The following is a 25,100-nucleotide window of genomic DNA, read 5'->3' on the forward strand; positions in this document are numbered from 1 at the left end:
TTCTATATATCTTCAGATCTGGTGGGTATGAGAACAAACAAAACAAACATTTGTGTCGTTCTGCCTGTTTTATCTGTCCATTTTTGTGTGTCCGGTTATTTGTTATTTTTGTGATTTTCATGTGCTGCCTCCCTTTGCTGTCGTCATCTCACCTAGAGGGCATTATTGGCTTCAGAGACGTTTCACGGTTCTTTGTGTTTTAGAAAGAGGAGGTTCTGTGTTGACTTTCCTCCCCAACCCCACAACCAACCTCCCTGGAGTGGATTGTGTGTTTCCAGGGTGAATGTAATTGGAGTAAAGGCTGGAGCAATCATGAGAACGTTGGATAGACCTTTCGCCTACCCTGCTATATGTGTGCAGCTATAGTCCAGTTTGTCTGGCGGATCCTGTCACCACCATCTGTTGTATGTATGCAGCCCACCCACCTCATTCATCTATACACCCCATCCTCACACCCCATCCTCCCTGCACTGCACACTCTGCCCTGCCTCCCTCCACTCCCTCAGCCTTTCAGTGTAGATGCAGCACTCCTGTTCTGTCCCTCTCAATGTGGATATTATGTAGCAGTTCTATTCTTTACCAGCAGGGGTCAGAGTCCCCCTAATTAACGTAGCATCTCCCCTCTGGTGTGTCTTTGTCACACAGCAACAGATTGTCAGTCTGATATCACAGGATATATCCAAGAGGGTTTACAGATCATCTCAGCATCTACCCGTCATTCGATAAGGGTAAAGAAGTAACTTCACCACTACAGGTAATAATGTAGCACTGGTTAAGCTGGTTACATGTGATAGTCAGTCAGGGAGAGGTAGGTATCTACAGAGAATTGAAAGTGTTGGGATTGTAAGTGTTGCTTGTTTTGTTGGCAACTCTCAGTAGACTAGCGAAGACAACCAGCCACCAATCACTGTGATAAGAAACTGTAATACTGACCCACAACTGTGAGCCCACACAACCCCACCAAAAACCTGTCTCCTTTCCTCTCGCCCCTCTCCTGATGTCTGTACACCCCTACCCATTTTCCCATCAGAAATGTATTGTCTGGTGTTTGTTTAAAGGAAAGCAATAATATTGGTCGAAAGAGTAGGTCTTAATGTGTGTGTGTGGGGGAGGGGGGGGGGGGGGGGGTATAGGCGTTCTAACTACTTTTACCTTAGATGTACTGTCTGATTAGGAGAGATGCCAGAGCCCCAATAAGCCTCCTGCTATCCACTTGACCTGCATGGAACATAAATCACTTCCATGTTGGTTGCACAAAGTAGACAAAGGAGACAAGTTAGTGGACTGAGTTACTGGTTTGCATTATTGGAGAGTTGGTTTCTTCAAATGTTTTTTTCCCAGTCCCAACAGTGTTTGGTTTTTGATTGTGTGTGTTTGAAGGTTGGGTGGCAAGGAATAGCCATTCCCTGAGGTTTATGCAAGCCATCCAAAAGTGTCCACTCATTGTTCTTTTAAGCCTTAATGGCATTCATATTTAATTCTAAGGAGAAATTCTAAAGTGTGCGTGCGTGTGTGTGTGTATGCGAGCGTGTGTGTGTGTGTGTGTAATGAGTCCACTGATTGTAAGTACAATTGAGACTGACAGAGATTGACAAATGACAGTGCAGGTTTGAGGGCGGTGAATTGGCATGGGTGTGAAGGTGATATGACACTATTGGTGGACATTAAACAGAGGCTCTCCGGTCCCTAACCTGATTTAAACATGGTTTACAGTAGTGTTACCTCAGAACAGTATACCATACTACATCATGTAGATCAGATGTAATGCTGTACATCCTCTTGGCATTGTATCGTAACGGATCTTGATACATTACATTGCTCATATCGGAGGAAAACTTGTCTCAAACACTCCAGAGAGTATATGAACGAACCCTCTGCAATAATAATACTCAGACATTGAAATTAGTCTCCAGTCCAGGCCCATGGTTTATCAGCCTCTGTAGCCACAGGTAATGAATGTATGGTTCTGTACATATTAGTTGACTAGGTAGGCTAGACGCCAGACTGTTTAGCCTATCTATTGAACTCAGGATCTGTTGTTGTTTAAGAAACGGTATAACACTGAACACATATGAATAGATATGTCGTCCATATAACCCATCCATGCATAATCAGAACGAGGGAACGAGCAAGAGAAAGAGAACACATATAAAACTCAAAGTTGTTGTTTTGAGACATTTGATCATCTATCCCCTCCCTCTGCACCATTAAAACATATCATGTTTATGATCACACCTTGACTGGGTCAAAGCTACGGGGGCAACAGAAAGAGGAATGGTGAAGCACCTCCATGTGACTGCTTAAGGTTGGCTCAGTAAGAGCTTAAGGAAAACCAGACATACATACGTTATACATTCATTATGCTTCTTAGTTTGGTTTCTGTATCTGGTCGTTTGTGTGTACACAGTGTAGGCCTACAGTCTTTAAGTCTGGATGTAATGGGGTTGGGGCTGGAGACTTGTGGAGGTGGTAGACAGGGAAGCAGACTGGGCGATGAAGATCTATGGTTGTAGAGGGTTAGTTAGACAACTCTCTGAGACAACATAGCGGCTTCACTGGCTAGGCTGGGGTTTTTTATGGTATTTTTCCTCAACACCACCCACCCCCATTCCATCCCCGCTCCCTAAAACCAAAAAGAGATTGAGCCAGTTCTAAGGATTCCTTCTACACAGTGACAGGCTGAGTGGAGTCAAGGAGAGGGAGGACTCGATAGAGCTTCAGACCATGGAGGTGACGACATAAACCAAGTTCATGCAAAAATATTAACTGTTGCAAAAACTAGAGAACACATGTATACTCGTTTAAAATGGATTGAAGACATTATTCATGCAATAGCATATTACTCAATACTAAGGAATGCACCTGCGCACATGCACAGAAAATGTTTTTAATATAAATGAATATGTATAAAATATACGGAAATATATATTTACTTAGAATGCTATGCACCCTTACTTGTCAGTGGGATTATAGTTATTTTATGGATGTACTTTTAGCATCATAGCTACCAAGAGACTGTTGAGTTATGGATAATGCCTGCAACCTGGGGAAAATAGGGGCCTTGTGCGTATTTGAACTTGTTTTGTTTGCTTTTATATTGTTATTGAGAGGTCAAATATGACAAATATATACATGTACAAGCCTTTTAATCAAATGAAATCCGAAGACATCTATAGATAATTTACCCTGTACACCAGCTCAAATCATTTACGAAATAATAAAGAAATGAAATGTCCTTGTGTTTTTATGTGTATGAGTTTGTATGAGACGAGTCCATCCATGTATTATTTTACACTGTTAATTGTACATGAACAATATCAATACATTTCACCAGATGGCAGTATAAGCTTCTTTTTTTCAATGGCTCTGACGTTTTCACAGCGGGGTATTCTTTCATAGCATGAAACATACTGTCTCTGGCATTGAGAAATTAGTTGTAGCTCAGAATAATGAATAGGTCCATTTTCCCAAGCATTGCATTCTTCATCGTATAGCTATAATATTTCTAGCATTTTCAAGAACACATACATTCAAAGACAAGGAGAGAACGAGCAAGAGAAAGAGTGCACATATAAAACTCAAGTTTTTGTTTTGAGACATTTGATCATCTATCTCTCCCTCTGCACCATTAAAACATATAATCTGTATGACCACACAGACCAGACATACGTACATTATACATTCATTATGCTTCTTAATTGATTGATACCACCTAAATCAGTTTGGCTCAAGCTCGCATAGGCTGCGTTTAGACAGGATGCCCAATTCTGATCCTTTTTTCACTAATTGGTCTTTGACCAATCAGATCAGCTCTGAAAAAGATCTGTTGAAAAGATGTGATGTGATTGGTCAAAAGACCAATTTGTGAAAAAGGGATCCGAATTGGGCTGCCTGTCTAAACGCAGGCTAACCATATTATTTTCCAATTTGGACATTTTACATCCAAGTAACATGGGAGAGGGAGTTGAGCAGGAATATGTAGTGGTAGATGTGTGATTGGGAGAGGGGATCTGGTAATAGTGAACTTTTACAACCTGTGTAAGAGACTAGAGTTGATGGCTCTTGGGAGTGTAGAAGGTCAAGATAGGAGACGGGTGATGTGGTCTGGGGATTGTAATGCCCACAGTACACTCTGGGGAGGGGCACGGACTGATATAAATGGTGTTGGAGGAACTCTTGGGCGAGAAAGGGCTTGTGTGCCTTAATGATGGTCGGGGAACCAGAATTGACCCAGTAATTGGAACTCAATCTGCTCTGGATCTTACTCGAGATGTAGTTGGAAGGCAGATGTACAGTGCCTTCGGAAAGTATTCAGACCCCTTGACTTTTGCCACATTTTGTTACGTTGCTGCCTTATTCTAAAATTGATTAAATAAAACTTTTTCCTCAGCAATCTACACACAATACCCCATAATGACATTGCAAAAACAGGTTAAGACATTTTTGCACATTTATTAAAAAACAAAAAACAGAAATAACTTATTTACATAAGTATCCAGACCCTTTGCTATGAGACTCTAAATTGATCTCAGGTGCATCCTGATGCCATTGATCATCCTTGAGATGTTGTTACAACTTGATTGGAGTCCACCTGTGGTAAATTCAATTGATTGGCCATGATTTGGAAAGGCACACACCTGTGTATATAAGGTCCCACAGTTGACAGTGCATGTCAGAGCAAAAACCAAGCCATGAGGTCGAAGGAATTGTCCGTAGAGCTCCGAGATAGGATTGTGTCGAGGTGACCAAGAACCCGATGGTCACTTTGAAGGAGCTCTAGACTTCCTCTGTGGAGATGGGAGAACCTTCCAGAAGGACAACCATCTCAGCAACACTCCACCAATCAGGCCTTTATGGTAGAGTGGCCAGATGGAAGCCACTCCTCAGTAAAAGGCACATGACAGCCCACTTGGAGTTTGCCAAAAGGCACCTAAAGACTCTCTTCTCTGATGAAACCAAGATTCAACTCTTTGGCCTGAATGGCAAGCGTCACATCTGGAGGAAACCTGGCACCATCCCTACGGTGAAGCATGGTGGTGGCAGCATCATGCTGTGGGGATGTTTTTCAGCGGCAGGGACTGGGAGACTAGTCGGGATCGAGGCAAAGATGAACGAAGCAAAGTAATGGGAGATCCTTGATGAGGACCTCAGACCGGGGTGAAGGTTCACCTTCCAATAGGACAACAACCCTACGCACACAGCCAAGACAATGTGTCTTTGGGACAAGTCTCTGAATGTCCTTGAGTGGCCCAGCCAGAGCCCGGACTTGAACCCAATCAAACATCTCTGGAGAGACTTGAAAATAGCTGTGCAGCGACGCTCCCCATCCAACCTGACAGAGCTTGAGAGGATCTGCATAGAAGAATGGGAGAAACTCCCCAAATACAGGTGTGCCAAGCTTGTAGCGTCATACCCCCCAAAAAACTGATGCTGTAATCGCTGCCAAAGGTGCTTCAACAAAGTACTGAGTAAAGGGTCTGAATACTTATGTAACTGTGGTATTTCAGTTTTTTATATATATATATAAATATATATTTATATTAGCAAAAAAAAAATCTATTAAAAAAACGTTTTTGCTTATAACTGTTTGTAGACTAATGAGGAAAAAAATACTAATTAATCTATTTTAGAATATGTAACAAAATGTGAAAAAAGTCAAGGGGTCTGAATACTTTCCGAAGGCACTGTAGTTGGAAGGTATGGGAGGATTCTACAGGGAGTAGTCATCACTACCCAATCATGTGTACTATAGGAATGCGGGTGAAATATACTGCAGGAAATGGGATAAGGAGAGGGATATTTAGGAAAGTGGAATGGGGTCAGTTTCAGGAGTTGAGTGAACAGGGGCTGTTGCAGGTGGATCTCTTCAGATATAACCTTTAACTAGGCAAGTCAGTTAAGAACAAATTCTTATTTACAATGACGGCCTAGGAAAAGTGGGTTAACTGCCTTGTTCAGGGGCAAAACGGCAGATTTTTACCTTGTCAGCTCGGGGATTCGATCTAGCAACCTTTCAGTTACTGGCTCAATGCACTAGGCTATCTACCGCCCCAGAAATAGTGAGTGATGGAGTAAGAGGAGCGATAGTAGGGGCCACAAGGCAGTTGATTCCAATGGGTACAGGGGGGAGAAGGGGGTAGGCAGGTGATTCCTATGGGTACGTGGGGTGAAGGGGGAAGGCAGGGGATTCCTATAGGTACAGGGGGGAGAAGGGGGAAGGCAGGTGATTCCTATGGGTACAGGGGGGAGAAGGGGGAAGGCAGGGGATTTCTATAGGTACAGGGGGGAGAAGGGGGAAGGCAGGGGATTCCTATGGGTACAGGGGGGAGAAGGGGGAAGGCAGGTGATTCCTATGGGTACAGGGGGGAGAAGGGGGAAGGCAGGTGATTCCTATGGGTACAGGGGGGAGAAGGGGGAAGGCAGGTGATTCCTATGGGTACAGGGGGGAGAAGGGGGAAGGCAGGTGATTCCTATGGGTACAGGGGGAGAAAGAGTAACGCAGTTCCCTGGTGGAGTGAAGAGTGCAGAGAAGCTTTGAAAAGCTTTGAAAATTAATAACAGGGCTTTCAGGACATTGAAAAGGTCCCATAACTATCAGCACATGATTCAGTATTAACAAGCATAAGCAGTAGTAAGTAGGACCATTAGGACAGCTAAGAGGACAGCTAGGAGGACTACTCTAGTGGAAGAGGTTTGGGGGATGATTAAGAGGATAAGTGAGGTCAGAGTAGATTGGGATCTCCCTGTGCTGAAAAGTTGGGAGACTGTTGCAGTGAGAGACATGGAGAAGGCAGAGATGTTAGCCCAGGCATTTGTGAAAGTCCACAGCTCAAATCATTTAAAGGATGAGGGACAGTGTGGAAAAGAGAGGGTCAGAGGAGAGCATCCAGGGATCCTGGATCAGAGAGAGGTGGTGGAGGATGCATTGAATGTTCCTTTTACGTTGGATGAGATTAAGAGAGCAATAGCTAAAGCTGTGGTAACATCTCCTGGGAAGGATGAGATGTGTTACGTCATGATGGCTCGTCTCAGTGACACTGCAATGGGAAAAGTATTGGGCCTTTACAATAAGGTGTGGCAGGAAGGAAAGCTGCCTGACAGTTGGAAGCAGGCAGTAGTGGTGCCGATACGGAAATCAGGGAAAGGCCCTACTAATCCATCAAGTAATAGGCCGATAGCTTTGACATCTCATGTCTGTAAACGTATGGAAAGGATGATAACAGAAAGGCTGACATACTTCCTGGAGAGCAGAGGCCTAATGTCATCAGATCAAGGTGGGTTCAGGAAAGGCAGGGGAACGATGGATCATGTACTGTGTCTACAGTCAGTCATACGGAAGGCACAGGCAAATAAGGAGGTGTTTTCTTCGATGTAGAGAAGGCCTATGATATGATTTGGAGGGCCTGCTCATCAAATTGGATAGCATGGGGGTTGGAGGATTTTATTTTTAGACAATCAATACAAGTGAAGGTGGGGAGCTCTATGTCAGAAAGTTATGAGGTAGATAATGGTACCCTCCAGGGAAGTGCGATTAGTACTTTGTTGTTCTCCATTATGATTGATTATGTATTCTCCCAGGTGTGACCAGATACTGGGAGGTCATTGTTTGCAGATGACGGGGCGTTGTGGAAGACAGGGAGCAATATTCCCCATAGTCTTACAGCCGGAAGCAATCAGAGAAGTTGAACAGTGGTCCCTCAAGTGGGGCTTCAAGTTCTCAGTTGAGAAAACGCAGACTGTTTTTTACTAGAAGGAAGGTTGGGGAGGAAATATGCCTAAAGCTGTATGGGAGGAATCTGAAGAGGGTGGGAGTGTTTAGGTTTCTGGGGGTCAGGTTTTACACTCAGATTACATGGGCAGAACATATTAACAGAGTAGTAATAAATTATTGAATGTGATGTGTTGCCTGTCAGGAATGGCGTGGGAGGCGGATAGAAGGGTGTTGAATATTTTATATATAGCGCTATCAAGGTCGTCACTGGACTATAGCAGTGTAGCATATGGATCAGCAGCTCGCTCCTTTTTTTAAAAAGCTAGCTGTAATCCAGGCTCAAGCTCTAAGAATATGTTGTAGAGCAGTCAGGACCTCCCTGTTGGCAGAGCTGGAGGTGGAGTTGGGGGAGATGGCGTTTAAAGTTGAAAACAACAACAACTAACCATGACATATTGGGTTAATCTTCAAGGACAGAAGGTTACACATCCTGCAAAAAAAAGTACTTCTAGAGTGCTGGGACCATGAATGAGATCTGAATACAAATGTTTGGTGGATAGGTAATGTCGTGGCGAGAGATAGGACTGTTTGGGAAGGAGTTCAGACCCTCTTCCTGCTATCCCACCTTGCTCCCTCAGCCAATGATAGACATAGGGTTGCTTGACAGGGTAAGAGCTGGTGAGGAAAGAGTAGATCCAGTAAATGTTTGAAGTGAACATTTAAGAACTCAGTACTGTGCTGTCTTGAATATATTTACTGATGGATCTAAGGACCATAAAACAGGGAGGACAGGTGCAGCTTTTAGTGTTCCTGAATTTAAGGTGGCAGTGACCAAAAGAGCAACGGATCGTTTATCCGTATACGCAGTGGAGTTGCTGGCCATACTCTTGGCTGAAGAGTGGGTGTAGGCCAGACAGGGTAATCATGTGCAGTACTGATGAGCTTAAATTCATTTGTGTCACAGAGAAGACAAGATTGAGATTTTGCAGGGCCTGTTTAGGGTGAGACAGACGAGGATATTTGTGATGTTCCTCTGGGTACCGGCTCATGTGGGAGTAGACGGGAATGAGGTGGTGGATCTTCTCGCCAAGCAGGCTCTCAAACATCCTAATGTTGATATTGAAATGTCAATCAGTAAAGCAGAACCCAAGGGGTTAAAAAGAACAGTGGTTACAAACGAATGGCAAGAGTTGTGGAGCAGAGAGGGAAAGGGAAGACACCTGTATACGATACAGGAAAAGGTGGAGGCAGGGAGGTCCTCAGGTCGAGAGAGAAGGGAGGAAAGTGTCACACACAAGGCTCAGTACATTGAAATTGGTGGGGAAACATCTGACTGGGAGGTGTGATCACTGTCAGGAGGAGATGGAGACAGTGGAAAACGGGCTATTTCAGTGCCAGCAATATGGGAGGGAAGAGAGAGATTGTTGTTAGATTTAATGAGTAATGGTGTTGAAGAGCCAAGCTTAAGTGAACTGCTGGGAAAATCTTCAGGGGTTGTAGTATTTAATTGTGTATTTCGAGAATAATGGGTAGGAGCTTAGCACTGTTGAGTGCTACATCCCAAGGGGTTTGTGTTAATTGTACAGAGATTGTATCAGCCGGTTTAATGTCATCCTTTGAGAAGGCAAGAACAAGATGTATGTCAGGAGAAGTGCAGTATTATCATAAGGAGATGTATACTTGGAATACGGAGGAGGAGTGGAGGGAAAAAGAGAGGCAGAGGAGGACTAAGAGAGAGAGGGAGGAAGAGTGTGAGCTTGAGTCAGTTAAGAATGGCGGAAAAAAGGGAGAATGTTTGTTGAAGAATGGTAGAAAGTGTACACAGAGTTAGCTGAAGACAGGAGGAGAAATTGAAGTGAATGAGGGCAGTAGGTGTAGTGAAGGTCTCGGAGCCCGAGGCTTGCACCGAGGGTCAGGATAAAGATGAGTCTGACAGTAGGAGTGAAGTTTTTGGAAAAAGTGGACCCTTGCCTTTTGGCTCATCCATTTGTGGTTTCGGGGTGGGTGAAAACAGAGTTGGGTGCTGTGGAATCGGTGAGGGTAACCAGAAGGGGTCTTGTGATAATTGTTTGTGTTTCTGCTGATCAGAGGGAGAAGGTGCTCCGCGTTAAACGAATAGGGACAAGAAATGTGAATTGTTTTTCTCTCAAGAAAAGGGTGCCGTTGAAAGGAGTGATTACTGGGGTAGCGGTAAATGTAAAAGTTGACCAACTGAAGGGGAAGATTCCAGGGGTTTGTGATGCTCGTCGTTTGGTGTGACGCAGACAGGGTGGCGTGAGTGGTGAAACAGAAGAGTCATTGTCTGTTCTTTTGAGTTTTGATGTTGATTCTTTGCCCAACAAAGTGATGTTAGGATATATAAGTTATCCTATACAAGCTTTTGTGCCGAATACATTATGATGTTACAGGTGACAAGCTTATGGGCATTTGTTAGCAGGAATGTGTAGCATTGGGGAAAGTAGTGGTATGTGTTAATTGTAGGGGTGCCCATGGGGCTGGGGATCAGAAATGTCCCATGTGAGAGAGGCACGTTGAGATTTACAGGGTTAGAGTAGTGCAGAATGTGCTGAGGCGGTGAAGAAAGTCGAAGATGGGTCAAGGGGGAGGGATCGTGAGGGGAGTGGTGTGAGTAGTAGATCTGTACCAGTACAGAGGAATAGGCCAACAAGTGGTATACATTTCTGTAAGATTGGATCTTTAGCATTTACAGCAATGGTTATCAGCTGTTCTGCAGGGATGGAACATAAGTCGCAGACAATTGAGGTTGTGGTGGCAGCTGCAGAGAGGTATTTGGGTGTGTGAGACTTGACATCAGAACAGTTACAGGGTGTGCTAAGTGGTAGTGTCCCATCCTTTCAGGTTGTTGACCTGAGGTAGGACTAAATAGATTTAAATAATGGAGTAGGGTGGTGTTATTTTTTATTATTGTTATGTCATTTTTTGTGAGTGTGGGGTATTTGTTAAAAATAAAAAAAAATAACATTTTGAGCAAAGCATAAGGGTGTTGTAGTCCAGTCTAGCGGCGGTAATGCAACATTTATTGGATGCCAACCGCGGTTAGACCTCATCAAAGAAGAAGAAGATCTTACAAATAGCAACACGAGACGAATTTCGGGAGGTGGCGAGCGTGATTGATGGCAGAGAGAGGAGCGTAAAATCACAAAGGGACGCGAGAGTTTGTTTTCGTGGACCAGTGATCACTGTTTGGAAAGCTGTGGCTAGCGTTCAATCGTTGATAAACAAACAATCAAATTTTACTCGGTATGGCGGCGGTTCGGCACGGTTGTGCTGTGACTGGGTCAGAGATGGTAGGAGATAGTGATGGAGCAGAAAGTGAAGCAAGTATGAAGCATATTGGTACAAATAAAGGCGGGAATAAGAAAGCGGGAGAGAAAGGGAGTAGGGGTTTGGAGGGGTGTGAGAGGTCTATGGAGACAGAAAGGAGAAAGAAAGGGAAGTTTGAAGGGAGCAACAGTTTCCAACGCTAGCGGCAGCTCGGAGTTATAAAGTGCCGAGGAGAGGCAATAAAAGACGTGAGGGGAGCATGGAGTTGAGGAGGAGCAAAAGTGATTCTGAAGTTTAGGGAGGAAGGGGAGTTGGGGCGATGAGTCCGATAAGGTTGACGGTTGTGATGCTAAAGTGTTAAGAGATGGGAACTTGGTGTTCTGTAAGGAAATGGCGCAGAGGGAAAAAGCTCTGAGTGAAGCAAATTGGGAAGTGTAAGGTGTTGTTGAGCAGCTGGAGTGATCAAGCAGGGATGCAGTGGATTAAAGGGGTGATAACAGGAGTGCCTGTGAGTGTTAGCACTAAAGAGGTAAGCGACAATTTGAGAGGAGGCGTTCTAGTGAATGTTCAAAGATTGCAAGTAACAAGGGGTGGAGTTAGGGTAGATAGTCCGTCTATTCTGTTACACTTCAAGGACTGGATACTGCCAAATAAAATAATCATAGGATATTTGAGTTCTTATGTGAGTGCTTTATGTACCGAAGCTTTTAAAATGTTATAACTGCCAGAGGTTTGGGCGTGTGGCAACAGCCTGTAAAGAGAAAAAAAGGTGTGGAGGGGAGCATGCGTGTGGGGATGGTGTACAACCAAAGTGCTGCAGCTGTGGGGGTGCTCATAGTGTGGCATGTAGTGGGTGTGAGGCTATAAAGCAGGCAGTGGAGGTGCAACAAGTGAGAGTGGAGAGAAGGGTGTCATGCTGAGGGTGGTCCAGGTCTAGGGTGGTCCAGGTCCAGGGAGATACAGGTTCAAGGGAGAGATGGGTAGGAGCATCTAGACTGGGGATTACGGGGCAGGTGGGCAGCGATATGGGGGGTGCCACCTTCATGAAGCAAAGACTTCACTACAGGATGCTAAGCAGAGGTATTGAACAGGAATATGTAGAGGTATGGTTGAGAGGAGGGATGATAGTGGTAGTGAACTACTATAATCCATGTCAGGTATTGAACAGGAATATGTAGAGGTATGGTTGAGAGGAGGGATGATAGTGGTAGTGAACTACTATAATCCATGTCAGGTATTGAACAGGAAGAGGTGGAGGTATGGTTGAGAGGAGGGATGATAGTGGTAGTGAACTACTATAATCCATGTCAGGTATTGCACAGGAATATGTGGAGGTATGGTTGAGAGGAGGGATGATAGTGGTAGTGAACTACTATAATCCATGTCAGGTATTGGACCTAGGAGTTGGTGGAGGGCCAGGATAAAAGTAAGGTCATATGTGGGGATTTGAATGCCCACAACATGCTCTGGGGGGGAACCGGGTGGATGGAAATGGTCAAGAGATGGAAAATCTGATAGAAGTTAAAGATCTGGTGTGCCTGAATGATGGCCAAGGGACCAGGATTGATGTAGCCACAGGGAAGGAGTCTGCCTTGGACCTCACTCTGGTATCTAGTGCGATGGCAGGAATCTGTGAGTGGGAGGTATGTGAGGAGTCGGCAGTAGGGAGTGATCATTACCCCACCTGTGGGGGATGATTAAGAGGATGAGTGGGGTCAGAAGGGAGTGGAATTATCCAGTGTTGACGAGTGGGAAGGATGTGGCAGTAACAGATGAGAAGGCAGAGATGAGGGCGAAAGTCTTTGTCGAAGTGCATAGTTCGGCAAATTTGTCAGAGGAGGGGGAGAGAGAGAACAAGACTTTCCCACTTTGTCAGCAGCATACCACCCTGCATACCACTGCTGGCTTGCTTCTGAAGCTAAGCAGGGTTGGTCCTGGTCAGTCCCTGGATGGGAGACCAGATGCTGCTGGAAGTGGTGTTGGAGGGCCAGTAGGAGGCACTCTTTCCTCTGGTCTAAACAAAGATCCCAATGCCCCAGGGCAGTGATTGGGGACACTGCTCTGTGTAGGGTGCCGTCTTTCGGATGGGACGTTAAACGGGTGTCCTGACTCTCTGAGGTCATTAAAGATCCCATGGCACTTGTTGTAAGAGTAGGGGTGTTAACCCCGGTGTCCTGGCTAAATTCCTAATCTGGCCCTCAACCATCACGGTCACCTAATAATCCCCAGTTTACAATTGGCTCATTCATCCCCCTCCTCTCCCCTGTAACTATTCCCCAGGTCGTTGCTGCAAATGAGAACGTGTTCTCAGTCAACTTACCTGGTAAAATAACGGATAAATAAATAAAAGAGAGGAGCATCTTGGAGTGCTGGATAGGAGGGAGGATGTAAATGATCCATTGAATGAACCATTTACCATGGCAGAAGTAAAAAGGGCAATAGGTAAGGCTGGGTTAACCTCACCTGGGAAAGATGAGGTGTGCTATGTTATGTTGGCCCATCTTAGTGATGAGGCACTGTATAAGGTATTGGTGTTGTACAACACAGTGAGGCATTTGGAAGGAGGCAGTAGTGGTACCACTCCGGAAGCCAGGGAAGGACCCAACGAGGCCAACAAGCTATTGGCCAATAGCTTTAACACCTCATGTATGTAAGATTAGGGAACGTATGATTATGGAGAGGCAAACTTACTTCCTGGAGAGCAGGGGGCTAGTATCACCACATCAGAGTGGGTTCAGGAAGGGAAGAGAAACTAGCAAGGGGACTGTTGTAGCGGTCTTTTTTTATGTGGAGAAGGTGTAATATGTGGAAGGAGGGATTGTTAATCAAGCTTGATATTATGGGGGTAGGAGGAAGAACGTACAACTGGATAAAGGATTTCCTGTTTGGAAGGTCTATCCAGGTGAGGGTGGGAAAGTCACAATCAGGCAGCTACCTGGTGGATAACGGTGGGAGCGTGATTAGTCCTCTGTTGTTCTCAATCATGATCAATGACGTTTACTCTCAGGTACAGCCGGATATTGGGAGGTCGTTATTTGCAGATGTTGGGGCCTTATGGAAGAGGGGACGAAATGTGCCATATACTGTATAGTCAGGAAGGTACAGGAAGCAATTGATGAGGTAGAGTGGTGGGCATTAATGTGGGGATTCAGGTTCTCTGTAAAGAAACTCAGACAGTGTTCTTTACCAGGAGGAAGGTGGTATATGAGGTATGCTTGAGGTTAATGGGAGAAATTTGGAGAGGGTGGGGGCCTTCAGGTTCCGTGGGGTATACTTTGACACTGGGTGTTCCTCATTGAGGACCATGTATGTTGCATTGATCCGATCTGTAGTAGACTATGGAAGTATAGCGTATGGTTTGGCAGCCCGTACATTGGAAAGGCTAGATGTCATACAGGGACAAGGACTCAGAATATGTAGTGGGGCGTTCGGCCATCCGCAGTGGCTGTACTACAGGTGGAGTGGGGGATATGCCATTGCAGATTAGGAGACAGCAGCTGATAATGAATTATTGGGTCAACCTACAGAGACATGGCGTGTCTCATCCTGCAAAATGGATTTTCCAGGCATGCTGGGAACATAAGCGAAGACAGAACTCAAGCTTTGGGTGGGTGGGTAATACCCAGGCGAAGGAGATGGGACTGTATGGAAGGGTGTTTAGTCCAACGGTAGCTATTCCTGTAAATCCACCATAGCCAGTAGTTGATCTAGAAGTGTCAGAGAGACTTCAGAAAGACAGGGAGGGTGTTGGGGAGGGTGTTGATCCATCTGATTTGTTGAAGAGAAGTCTTGATACTGTGTATCAGGATTTTGTGGCCATATACACAAATGGTTCAAAAGATCTAAGGACAGGACCTACTGGGTCAGCATTTGTAGTGCAAGAATGTGGGGTGGAAGTCAGAAAATGTATTACAGATCAGCTGGCTGTATATACGGCGGAGCTGATGTAACAGTTTAACTTTATGGCGTCCCCTCGCCCCGACGCGAACCAGGGACCCTCTGCACACATCAACAACAGTCACCCACGAAGCGTCGTTACCCATCGCTCCACAAAGGCCGCGGCCGTTGCAAAGCAAGGGGAACCACTACTTCAAGGTCTCAAAGCGAGTGACGTAACTGATTGAAACGCTATTAGCGCGCACCACCGCTAACTAGCTAGCCATTTCACATCCGTTACACTGATGACTATACTGTTGGCTTTGCAGTGGGTGGAGAAAGTCAAGCCAGACCGAGTAGTTATTTGCTCTGATTCATGTGCAGTGTTAATGAGTCTCCAGTCCGTTAGGTCACGTAGCAGACAAGACCTGCTTTATGAGGTGCTACAAACCCATGGCAGGATTAGATGGATGGATATACAGATAAGATTTACTTGGGTTCCAGCCCATGTGGAGGTGAACAATGCAGTTGATGTACTGGCTAAACAAATCAAATCAAGTTTATTTTATATAGCCCTTTGTACATCAGCTAATATCTCGAAGTGCTGTAACCCAAACAGCAAGCAATGCAGGTGTAGAATCACGGCGGCTAGGAAAAACTCCCTAGAAAGACCAAAACCTAGGAAGAAACCTAGAGAGGAACCAGGCTATGAGGGGTGGCCAGTCCTCTTCTGGCTGTGCCGGGTGGAGATTATAACAGAACATGGCCAAGATGTTCAAATGTTCATAAATGACCAGCATGGTCAAATAATAATCAGGAGTAAATGTCAGTTGGCTTTTCATAGCCGATCACAAGCACTTAGAAGTGGGGATGTTGTCGTTTCAATGAGCAAGGCGTAGGCAAAAGGCCTGATATGGACAGTGATGGTGCAGAGATGGCAGGAGCAGTGGAATAGAGAAACTAAGGGAAGGCATTTATTTCAAGTACAGAGGAAGGTTGGAGAGGGGAGGATGGCAGGAAGGGACAGAAGAGGAGGCTATTTTTACAACATTAAGGGTGGGACACAGCCAGTTGAATAAGTACTTAAATTTGATTGGAAAGCATCCAACAGGAAAGTGTGATTATTGCCAGGAAACAGAGACCGTTGAGCATGTATTGCTGCAGTGTGGGCAGTATCAGAGGGAAAGAGAGGCTGAGATCTAGTATGTGGGAGAAGGGGATACAGGAAATTAGTTTAAAGAGTATATTGAGTAGAACCTAGAACGTCATTAGATATAGTCTCAAATATTTTGGATTTAGTTTCTCTTTGTCCCTGGCCCACACTCCAGTACAGTAAGTGGCGGTAATGCACCATAATGTTGGATGCCAACCGCCGATAAACCCCACCGACGAAGAAATAGCAACACCATCCACCAGTAGGGGGAGACGTAATGTCAATTCTCTGCTTAGAGCAGCTCTTTCCTGTCTGTTTTTTGAGTGCGTGTTGAGTGGAAGAACGTGTGCTGCTAAGGTCCTACAGAACCTGGTCTGTCGGTCTGCGTGTGGGAATGTGTGATTAGTTTAGATATACAACATTATTTGCACTTATGACAAAATAAAGTATTTGTTTTTATTTAGGAATTAGCTTGCTAACGACCCAAAGCAAATAATTGAGGAAGCAGCAACAGGGCACGTTGTTTGTTTTGTTGTTTTTCAGGTCCAAGATATTTAGCTAAGTTGTCCAATTTGTAGTTATTAGCAAACGCCCCTGTGTTTTGAAGATGTCTACGGGCTGTCAGAAGACCACTACTAGCAAGGCTATTCCGACCAGGCGGGTGACCATAAACGACGCCTCGCACATGCCCAACGACTACTCCACTACTCCCGGGGGAACTCTGTTCAGCACAACACCTGGAGGTAGCTAGCTATAGCTAGTAGCTAGCCTTTATAGGACTAGTTATATGTCTATGTTATAGCTATGTAATATGTAAAAGCATAACTGTTTATGACGTGGTTATAGCTAACTCAACGGGATATGATTCGATTGTTAGCCTGATTACCATGCGCTCGAGCTGTGCAGGTACCCATAACACAAATCTCGATAGGGTTATCAAACCTCTAGACAAAGGACACCTGTCTAGCAATCAAACAAATGTATTTAGCAAAAATGTTTGTGGTGCAATGTTGTAAACTGACAAAGGCTTTAGCCAGCGATATGCTCATGCCTCATTGCATTGCATACAGTGACTGTTGTTTTTGTTACAGCTGGCAAGTGCCATTATTTGCATCATCAGCTTGTTAGCTCGTTAGCTTAGCTTTTCGTGCACCACCACGGTCCTCATACCTATGTTTCACTGTGGTTTCAGAGTCCAGCAATAAGACATAGCTAAGGCACTAATATTTGTGTGAAATCAACCTACTATGTGTATTGAACATTTATATTGCAGTGTACCTATGCATTGTAGATCCGTGAACTGGGGTGTCACTCTACTCAGTGACACACACAAAACATAACTATGTAGACTGGTGAGTGAGCTAATGTGGCTCATTTCACAGTGGGATCAGAGTCCTGCAATAAGAACTAGCTAAGACGCTAATATTTGTGTTAACTACACAATTGTGTCACTGAGTAGGCTAATACTCCATTTCATGGATCCACAATCCATACATAAGGCTGTACAGTGCAATAGGGTTGTCAATACGCACAATAGGCTGGATAGTGACAGTTCCACAGTAAGAGTAATGACACTAATATTAGTGTAAACTCTAAACAATTGTGTTCTATGGGTGTCACTGAGTAGACTGGTACCCCATTTCATGTAGTCACAATCCATAGGTAAGGCTGTTCATCTATAGGTAAAGCTTTGTAAATGCAGGTGTCTTGTGTTTTTTGACAGGCTTATGTAACATTTCTTACATTCAACTTTTTCATGTTCTTTTCATAGGAGGCACTTGGATCTGTGCAACATTAGTCCTTTCAATATGGTGTGAAACAGCGTTGCAGTACATGAGTCCATGACTCGAGTTCCGATTTTAAAGACTTGTGACTCGATTTGGACTCGCCTTCCTATGACTTGTATTTGCACTTGGACTGGATAGGCTACTATGATAAGCAGAAAATTAGCAGCACTGGGTGCGCAGAGCAGCGATAGTTCTGTTTTCTAGCAGTAGGATGGACACAGCCTACATCAGCTTGTGAGCAAGCGATGAGTGTGGGCAGGCTCTGCCTCCGATCATAGTCTACACATCACGCAAGCGACTCACTTGCTTCCTCATAACCACCAGTCAGTCAACCTCTTACTATTTAGCTTTTCCTCGTTAAAGGCAAACTGCTTTATGAAATTGAAAACACTAGTATTGAGTTTAAGAGTAAAACAACAGTGTAGCTATGTGTCTCTCTCCCCTTGAGTATTGAAAAGTAGTCTGTCTACCCTCCCACTTTCCCCCCTGCATCCCATAGCCAGGTTCAGACAAGTCTCCCTTTACTTTTCACTCTGCAATAAATAACTACACAAATATCAGTCAGTGATTACAAAAGAGTAGCTGAGAGCCTGTTACAATTATTGCAAATAATAATCTGGTCAGGCGCAATAGCCAATTCATTCTAACGACCATTCATCCCTTCAAAACATCATTACTGATTTGACATAACTATTGAACATTTAATTACGTGTATGAAGGACTTATTTGTTTTATAGGCTATTGCAGGCTATTATGACCATTTGGCAACAGGAGGAAAGTATATGCGATACTTAATTTCTCACATGAAAATCTTCCCGGCAGCCCCGCACTTCTACTAAATCTGAGGCAAATCTAGAGGCACAAATCTAGTAGCAACAGACGAGCTTCGAGTCAGCAAGCCAGAAATACGAGCAAACAAAAAAACATCAGTAACCAAAATATCAAATATGTTTAATGAACCCCTAATGAACCCCCTAATCATCACTCAGACTTGAGCACTTGGACCAGGACTTCAGCCATAGGGACTCGTGACTCGAGCAAAGGGGCCTTGGGACTCGTGGTTTAGTGGTTTGACTACAACACTGCTAGACACATTGCAAAGTTAAAGAACCGGACATTATCTGAAGTGTTTAAGTATCTGACATTTTAAAAACATACTTGTTTGCGTGCCCTTTTCAATTTAATTATAAATATGTAGGCTAGGACACTTTTCTTATTTAACTAGGCAGGTCAGTTAAGAACAAATTCTTATTTACAATGATGGCCTATGGAACAGTGGGTTGACTGCCTTGTTCAGGGGCAGAACGACAGATTTTTATCTTGTCAGCTCGGGGATTTGATCTAGCAACCTTTCGGTTACTGGCCCAATGCTCTAACCACTAGGCTAACTGGCTACCTGCCTCCCTACTTGTTGCTTGTCTTGATTGTCGTGATCTGTTTAAAGCATTTCCACACGAGGCCTTTCACTTCCTCCCTCTTCACATGGTCACAGCTAAGGCGTTGGTTCAACACTGATTCAGAGATGATTAACGCACTAGCAGAACCTGCCAGATCATGTTGGAGTTTCTTATCTTTCAGCAGCTGCCATTGAACCCTCTGTCACAAGAAACACCATTAACAAATGTGACATACAATTTGAAATTCATAATTTACATAACTTTCAATGCATTTATAATTTGAAATGCATTGAATGTCATGTAAAATATGCAATTAAAAGCAAGATATGATGGATAACATTGCTTTCCTACTCTGTCTAGGCTTAATTTCCTGAGTATATGTGTGTGTTGATATGGTGGTGAGCTGGTGTCTGCGTCCCAAATTGCACCCTATACCCTACATAGTGCACTACTTTTGGTCAAAAGTAGTGCACCATATAGAGAATATGGTGCCATTTAGGACGCACCCGCCATCCAGTTTACCTCTAATATCAATCCAATGTTAAGAGGGGTAATGCACTGAGGGATCCCACAGATGACTCCTCTGCCTTTTTGCTGAGGCTTTTCCTTTTGGGCAACTTATCATGTGGGAAATTCTGGCACAGAAAGCAGCTGGCCGAAATAGCATGCATTGAACCACCATTTTGTGAGCAGATATCAGTGACTTTACTCTGTGGGCAGATTGGCACAGAGGACAGTACAAACAGAACAGTTTTTGCACATATCTGTGTCAAGGATTCGTGCAATCATGTTGATGCCATTAGTTTTATTTTGTGTTAATATAAAGGTTAATTTGTTGTAGGCTATCGGTTGAGTTTGTTGATGTAGATTATGGTATTATCTGGGATATCTGGCATCGCTCTCGGTTTGATTGACCATCAGATTAAACTATACACATGCATAGCAAATAATTAGGGCGGTATGTTGATTTATGTACTTGGAGGTTGTTGTAAGGAAAAGCACTTTTCAAATGTAATTTATTATTTATCCTGAACAAAAATATAAACGCAAAAAAAAACATCCCAGAAATGTTCGATATGCACAAAAAGCTTATTTCTCACAAATTTGGTGCACAAATGTATTTAGATTCCTGTTGGAGAGCATTTCTCCTTTGCCAAGATAATCCATCCACCTGACAGGTGTGGCATATCAAGGAGCTGATTAACCTCTCTGCGCTACGGATCCCTTTAGCGGGATCATTTTCCTAAACAACCGCTGAATTGCAGGGCGCAAAATATTACTAAAAATATTTATAATCATGCAATCACAAGTGAAATATACCAAAACACAGCTTAGCTTGTTGTTAATCAGATTTTGAAAATATGCTTTACAGCGAAAGCAATCCAAGCTTTTGTGAGTGTATCAATCAATGCTAGAACAGCTAGCCCCAAATTAGCATGGTCACGAAAGTCAGAAAAGCAATAAAATGAATCGCTTACCTTTGATAATCTTCGGATGTTTGCACTCACGAGACTCCCAGTTACACAATAAATGTTATTTTTGTTCGATAAATATTACTTTTATAACAAAAAAACGCCATTTGGGTTGCGCTTCATGTTCAGAAAACTACAGCCTCGTTCCGTTCGACGAAAATTCCAAAAAGTATCCGTAATATTCGTAGAAACATGTCAAATGTTTTTTATAATCAATCCTCAGGTTGTTTTTAACATACATAATCAATAATATTTCAAACGGACCGTTACCTATTCAATAAAAGAGAGAAAGAAAATGGAGAGCTACCCCTCTCGCGCGCAGGAACTAATCAAAGGACACCTGACTAGTTTTGAAAAATCTTGCTCATTTTTTCAAAATAAAAGCCTGAAACTATGTCTAAAGCCTGGTCACAGCCTGAGGAAGCCATTGGAAAAGGAATCTGGTTGATACCCCTTTAAATGGAAGAAAGACATAAATGAAACACAAATTTTAAAAAATCCGTGTTAGATTTCCTCAGGTTTTCGCCTGCAAAATCTGTTTTGTAATACTCACAGACAATATTTTGGAAACTTTGGAGTGTTTTCTATCCTAATCTGTAAATTATATGCATATTCTACGATCTGGACCTGAGAAATAGTCCGTTTACCTTGGGAACGTTATTTAAAAAATATATATTAAAAAAAACTGACCCCTAGCGTCAAGAAGTTAAACAGCATGATCATTACACAGGTGCACCTTGTGCTAGGTACACTAAAAGGCCACTCTACACGCCTGGCAGCCAACCCATGGCTGCACCCCTGCCCAGTCGTGTGAAATCCATAGATTAGGGCCTCATTAATTTATTTCAATTGACTGATTTCCTTATATGAACTGTAACTCAGTAAAATCTTAGAAATTGATGCATGTTGTGTTTATATTTTTGTTCAGTGTATGTATGTAGGGCTTTCACTTCACACAAACACCTCAGTGTTTCAGAACAACTGTTAGCTCACACGTGAGAAAGAGGCACTGTACCTAATCTCTCATGGACAGACTACGTAAAACAAATAAGGCATCTGACCAAATTATGCAAAATTTCAGGTATGGTTTAACCAAGATTGCACAACCTGCGGTGTATGTAGTTTAGCTGCAGGCTTTGAACCAAATCTGACTGCAGAACAGGATGAGTACTAGTCCTATATGGTGGGATTGTGCGCCAATGTACGATCTGTTCGATCCATTAAATTTACATGAACATTTCTCCATCATACACCCTCCTCTCCCCTCAGGTACAAGAATCATCTACGACCGGAAGTTCCTGCTGGAGTGCCGCAGTTCCCCGCTGGCCAGGACTCCACCGTGCTCTCTCCCCAACATTCCAGGGGTCACCAGCCCACCCTCCAAACACATCAACAATGTAAAGGCCCATAACAGTGAGCCACTGAACAACAACATCACTGCACCTGCTGACAAAAGCACTGGTAAGAACATGATCCTGTCAGGCAGGCCAACAATTTACTCTTATCTCAGGCATTACAATGTGCCAAAAAAAACTTCCCCGAAAACAGTCATACGAGATGTATTAGTTTTATGGAAAATATATAATGGTATTTAATAAGTGAAATAAGATCAAATGTTCAGATTGACTGGTACCTAATGGGGTTCAGGTCATTTTTAAGTTTCAATATTTACCCTTATGTTAGTATTGCCCGCCAGGCTACAAATATTTAAGGTGAGTAGGAAATAAATAAATTAACACGTGTGTGTGTGTGTATTTGTGAAGGGGACGATGCACAGTTTGAAATGGACATCTAACTGTTGGTGGAATGAGCATTCAAGAGGGATGTGAAACAACTTCACTTACTACCATGATGCTGAAGAAGAGGCCCAACCAATCCCCCACCCAGACTTGCTACAATATTGTCACTTTCTGTGTTTACAGATGAGTCCATTAGTTGCAGTTTGTTAACTTTAAATATCAGTTGTATTGTTACTGTAAAATAACTCAAAGGTGGTTCAGGCGTGTGAATGAAGTGTTACCCTCTTGACTCACCTCTGGGGCCTTTCTCTTGTGGAGCCAGCAGCAACACTGAAAAAGACTGCTCCAGAGGAGTGGTGTGGAGGTAAAGATTCAATTTCTTTCATTCTTTAAAATAATTTTGCCACTCAAATCAATCTTATCATGGGTTATCCACACTTCACTGCCTTCAAAAGACTATTAATTTTTGCATATAAAAAGATTGTCATACAAAGGAATGTAAAAAAAATAAAATATTGAGAAATTTGAGACAAAAAACAACATTTTCACATGGTTTGTAAGAAGAATCAATAAAGAAAATAAAACATATTTGGTAGTAGACTTGTTTCCTAAAAAGTAACCAGTGCACAAAGGAAGTTGGATAGAATGAGTAGGCTATGTGTATTCCAGGATCAAAGGATTGCTTCTGTCAAACCCTTGAGCACTTTCGGTTATCTGGCAAGTGTCATTAGTCTAGTGGTAAATGGGTTGACCGACTGCAATACATGTTCCTTTCAGGAAAAACACTTTGTATCTGACAGAAAACAAACCAATGACCCAAGAAATGGTTATTCCACCAGTAATATAGCAGGGGCAGCAGGTGGCCTAGTGGTTAGAGCATTGGACTAGTAACTGAAAGGTTGCAAGATTGACTTACCGAGCTGACAAGGTAAAAATCTGTCGTTCTGCCCCTGAACAAGGTAGTTAACCCACTGTTCCTAGGCCGTCATTGAAAATAAGAATTTGTTCTTAACTGACTTGCCTAGTAAAATACAAATAAATAAAAAGACAGTTTTTTAAAATTAGTTTTTTAAAGTAATCATAAAACACTTAGGCCTACTGTTCTTGAGTTCACATAGGATGACATTTCATTATTATGAGTTAACAATTTAGCCTATCTGGTCCTGAAACGTTTCATTAGACATGTACATGAAGCCATCAGCCAATTTATACCTAATTGATGTTACCTTTGTTGCTCGAAATCAAAATGCACTGGTTGAACTTGATGTTTGCTGTTCACATCCATCAAAGGCTATCAGCGCTGCAGCTACAAATCCACTGGCACGCTCCCGTTCTTCTGTGAAGGAAAGCTGTACATTTCCAGCATCTGTAGTGTGGCAGGAGTGACCTAAGTGGAATTCATCAGGAAGTTCCCTCCTGCAACTGATAACATTCCAGAACCAGCAGCCTGAAAAGCGGTAATCATTACACACCATGATGTCCTTCCTCTCATCAAAGAGCTACACTGTCTGTCTGTCTGTACTCTGCACATAAGCAGAGGTATATATGATGCATATTGGCTCTAAATGAAATAACTTGAATTGTGATTATAAAAAATAAAAAAATTGGTTCCAGTCTTTTTTTAAACATACATGAGATGCTTTTATAATTTTTTTTATTTAAAGATAATTCAATTTAAAAAAAGGTTCTTCCATCTTCGGATCAATCCCAATGTAAGTTTCAACCAAATCTTGTACCTTAGTGAGTAACATACATATGCGACTGATATCACCTGGCTGTGAGTTGCTGTCCAACTAGTTGTGGCATTAAAGCAGGTATCAGGTCCAGTCAGATCAGAGCAGACATTTTCAATTGTCAAGTCTAGCACTTCATTCTTCCCATCCACTGTAGGGTTGACAGTTTCCCTACTTGCCAAGCAGGAACCAAGGTTTGTTCCTCCCTCAAAATTCAATAGCACACAACATCATATGCACAGTCACACTCAATCTTTTCTCTTTGTAAATCTGCACCAATAAAAATAAGGCTGCTATCCATCCGCCATTGCAAAACAATATTTAGGTTACATCAATGTAATTAATGGTCACAAATTGGCTCTAATCCCGATGTAGAATCAATATTAGCCCACCCATTAACCCACTCGAATCCAGGCTGCATCACATCTGGCCGTGATTGGGAGTCTCATAAGGCGGCACACAATTGGCCCAGCGTCGTCTGGGTTTGGCCGGGGTAGGCTGTCATTGTAAATAAGAATTTTTTCTTAACTGACTTGCCTAGTTAAAATAAATAAAACTAGACTGAATAATGAGCTGACCACTAGGATGCTGTGGGTGTGGTGGGCAACAGAAGAGGGTTATTAATGAGGGTTTAGTCTGTGAGAATCAACACGTGCTAGAGAATCTGTGACACCTGGCTCCTTGCCACTGTCCTGAAGCTGCTTCACTAATGGGAAACCCACTGAGCCTTTTCCCCATGCCCTAGTGTATGAACAAACACAGTCAAGGGTCCAGGCCCTATAATGACTCCTGCCACAGTAGGACCCAATGAACAACATGACAGACTTCTGCACCCCAACAGACAGTTTAAATGGCTATACTATTTGTCAGCATGGCTTGTCACAGAGGCAAGAGTGATTATTAATCTGCATTAGTTCATCTTTAGTTAATACAGCATTGATGATAGC

At 43.2% G+C, this 25,100-nt stretch overlaps 1 protein-coding gene across 1 annotated transcript; it reads left to right on the forward strand.

The window, feature by feature from the left end:
• The first annotated feature begins 16,329 nt into the window (after positions 1 to 16,329).
• LOC120054804 (eukaryotic translation initiation factor 4E-binding protein 2-like) lies at positions 16,330 to 22,962 on the forward strand. Its single transcript, XM_039002445.1, has 3 exons — positions 16,330 to 16,768; positions 21,951 to 22,142; positions 22,445 to 22,962. Exons 1-3 carry the CDS (start codon positions 16,633 to 16,635, stop codon positions 22,474 to 22,476), a joined length of 360 nt encoding a protein of 119 aa, XP_038858373.1. The 5' UTR covers positions 16,330 to 16,632; the 3' UTR covers positions 22,477 to 22,962.
• Positions 22,963 to 25,100: the final 2,138 nt, after the last annotated feature.

This window comes from Salvelinus namaycush, chromosome 1 (assembly GCF_016432855.1).
Source record: "Salvelinus namaycush isolate Seneca chromosome 1, SaNama_1.0, whole genome shotgun sequence".
NCBI lineage: Eukaryota > Metazoa > Chordata > Actinopteri > Salmoniformes > Salmonidae > Salvelinus > Salvelinus namaycush.

Bases quoted from the DNA above. Each gene is read 5' to 3' on its own strand.
- LOC120054804 (XM_039002445.1), top strand. From the start codon at position 16,633: ATGTCTACGGGCTGTCAGAAGACCACTACTAGCAAGGCTATTCCGACC. The intron at 16,769-21,950 runs GTAGCTAGCTAT...CTCTCCCCTCAG, and splicing joins GTTCAGCACAACACCTGGAG to GTACAAGAATCATCTACGAC. The intron at 22,143-22,444 runs GTAAGAACATGA...GTATTTGTGAAG, and splicing joins ACCTGCTGACAAAAGCACTG to GGGACGATGCACAGTTTGAA.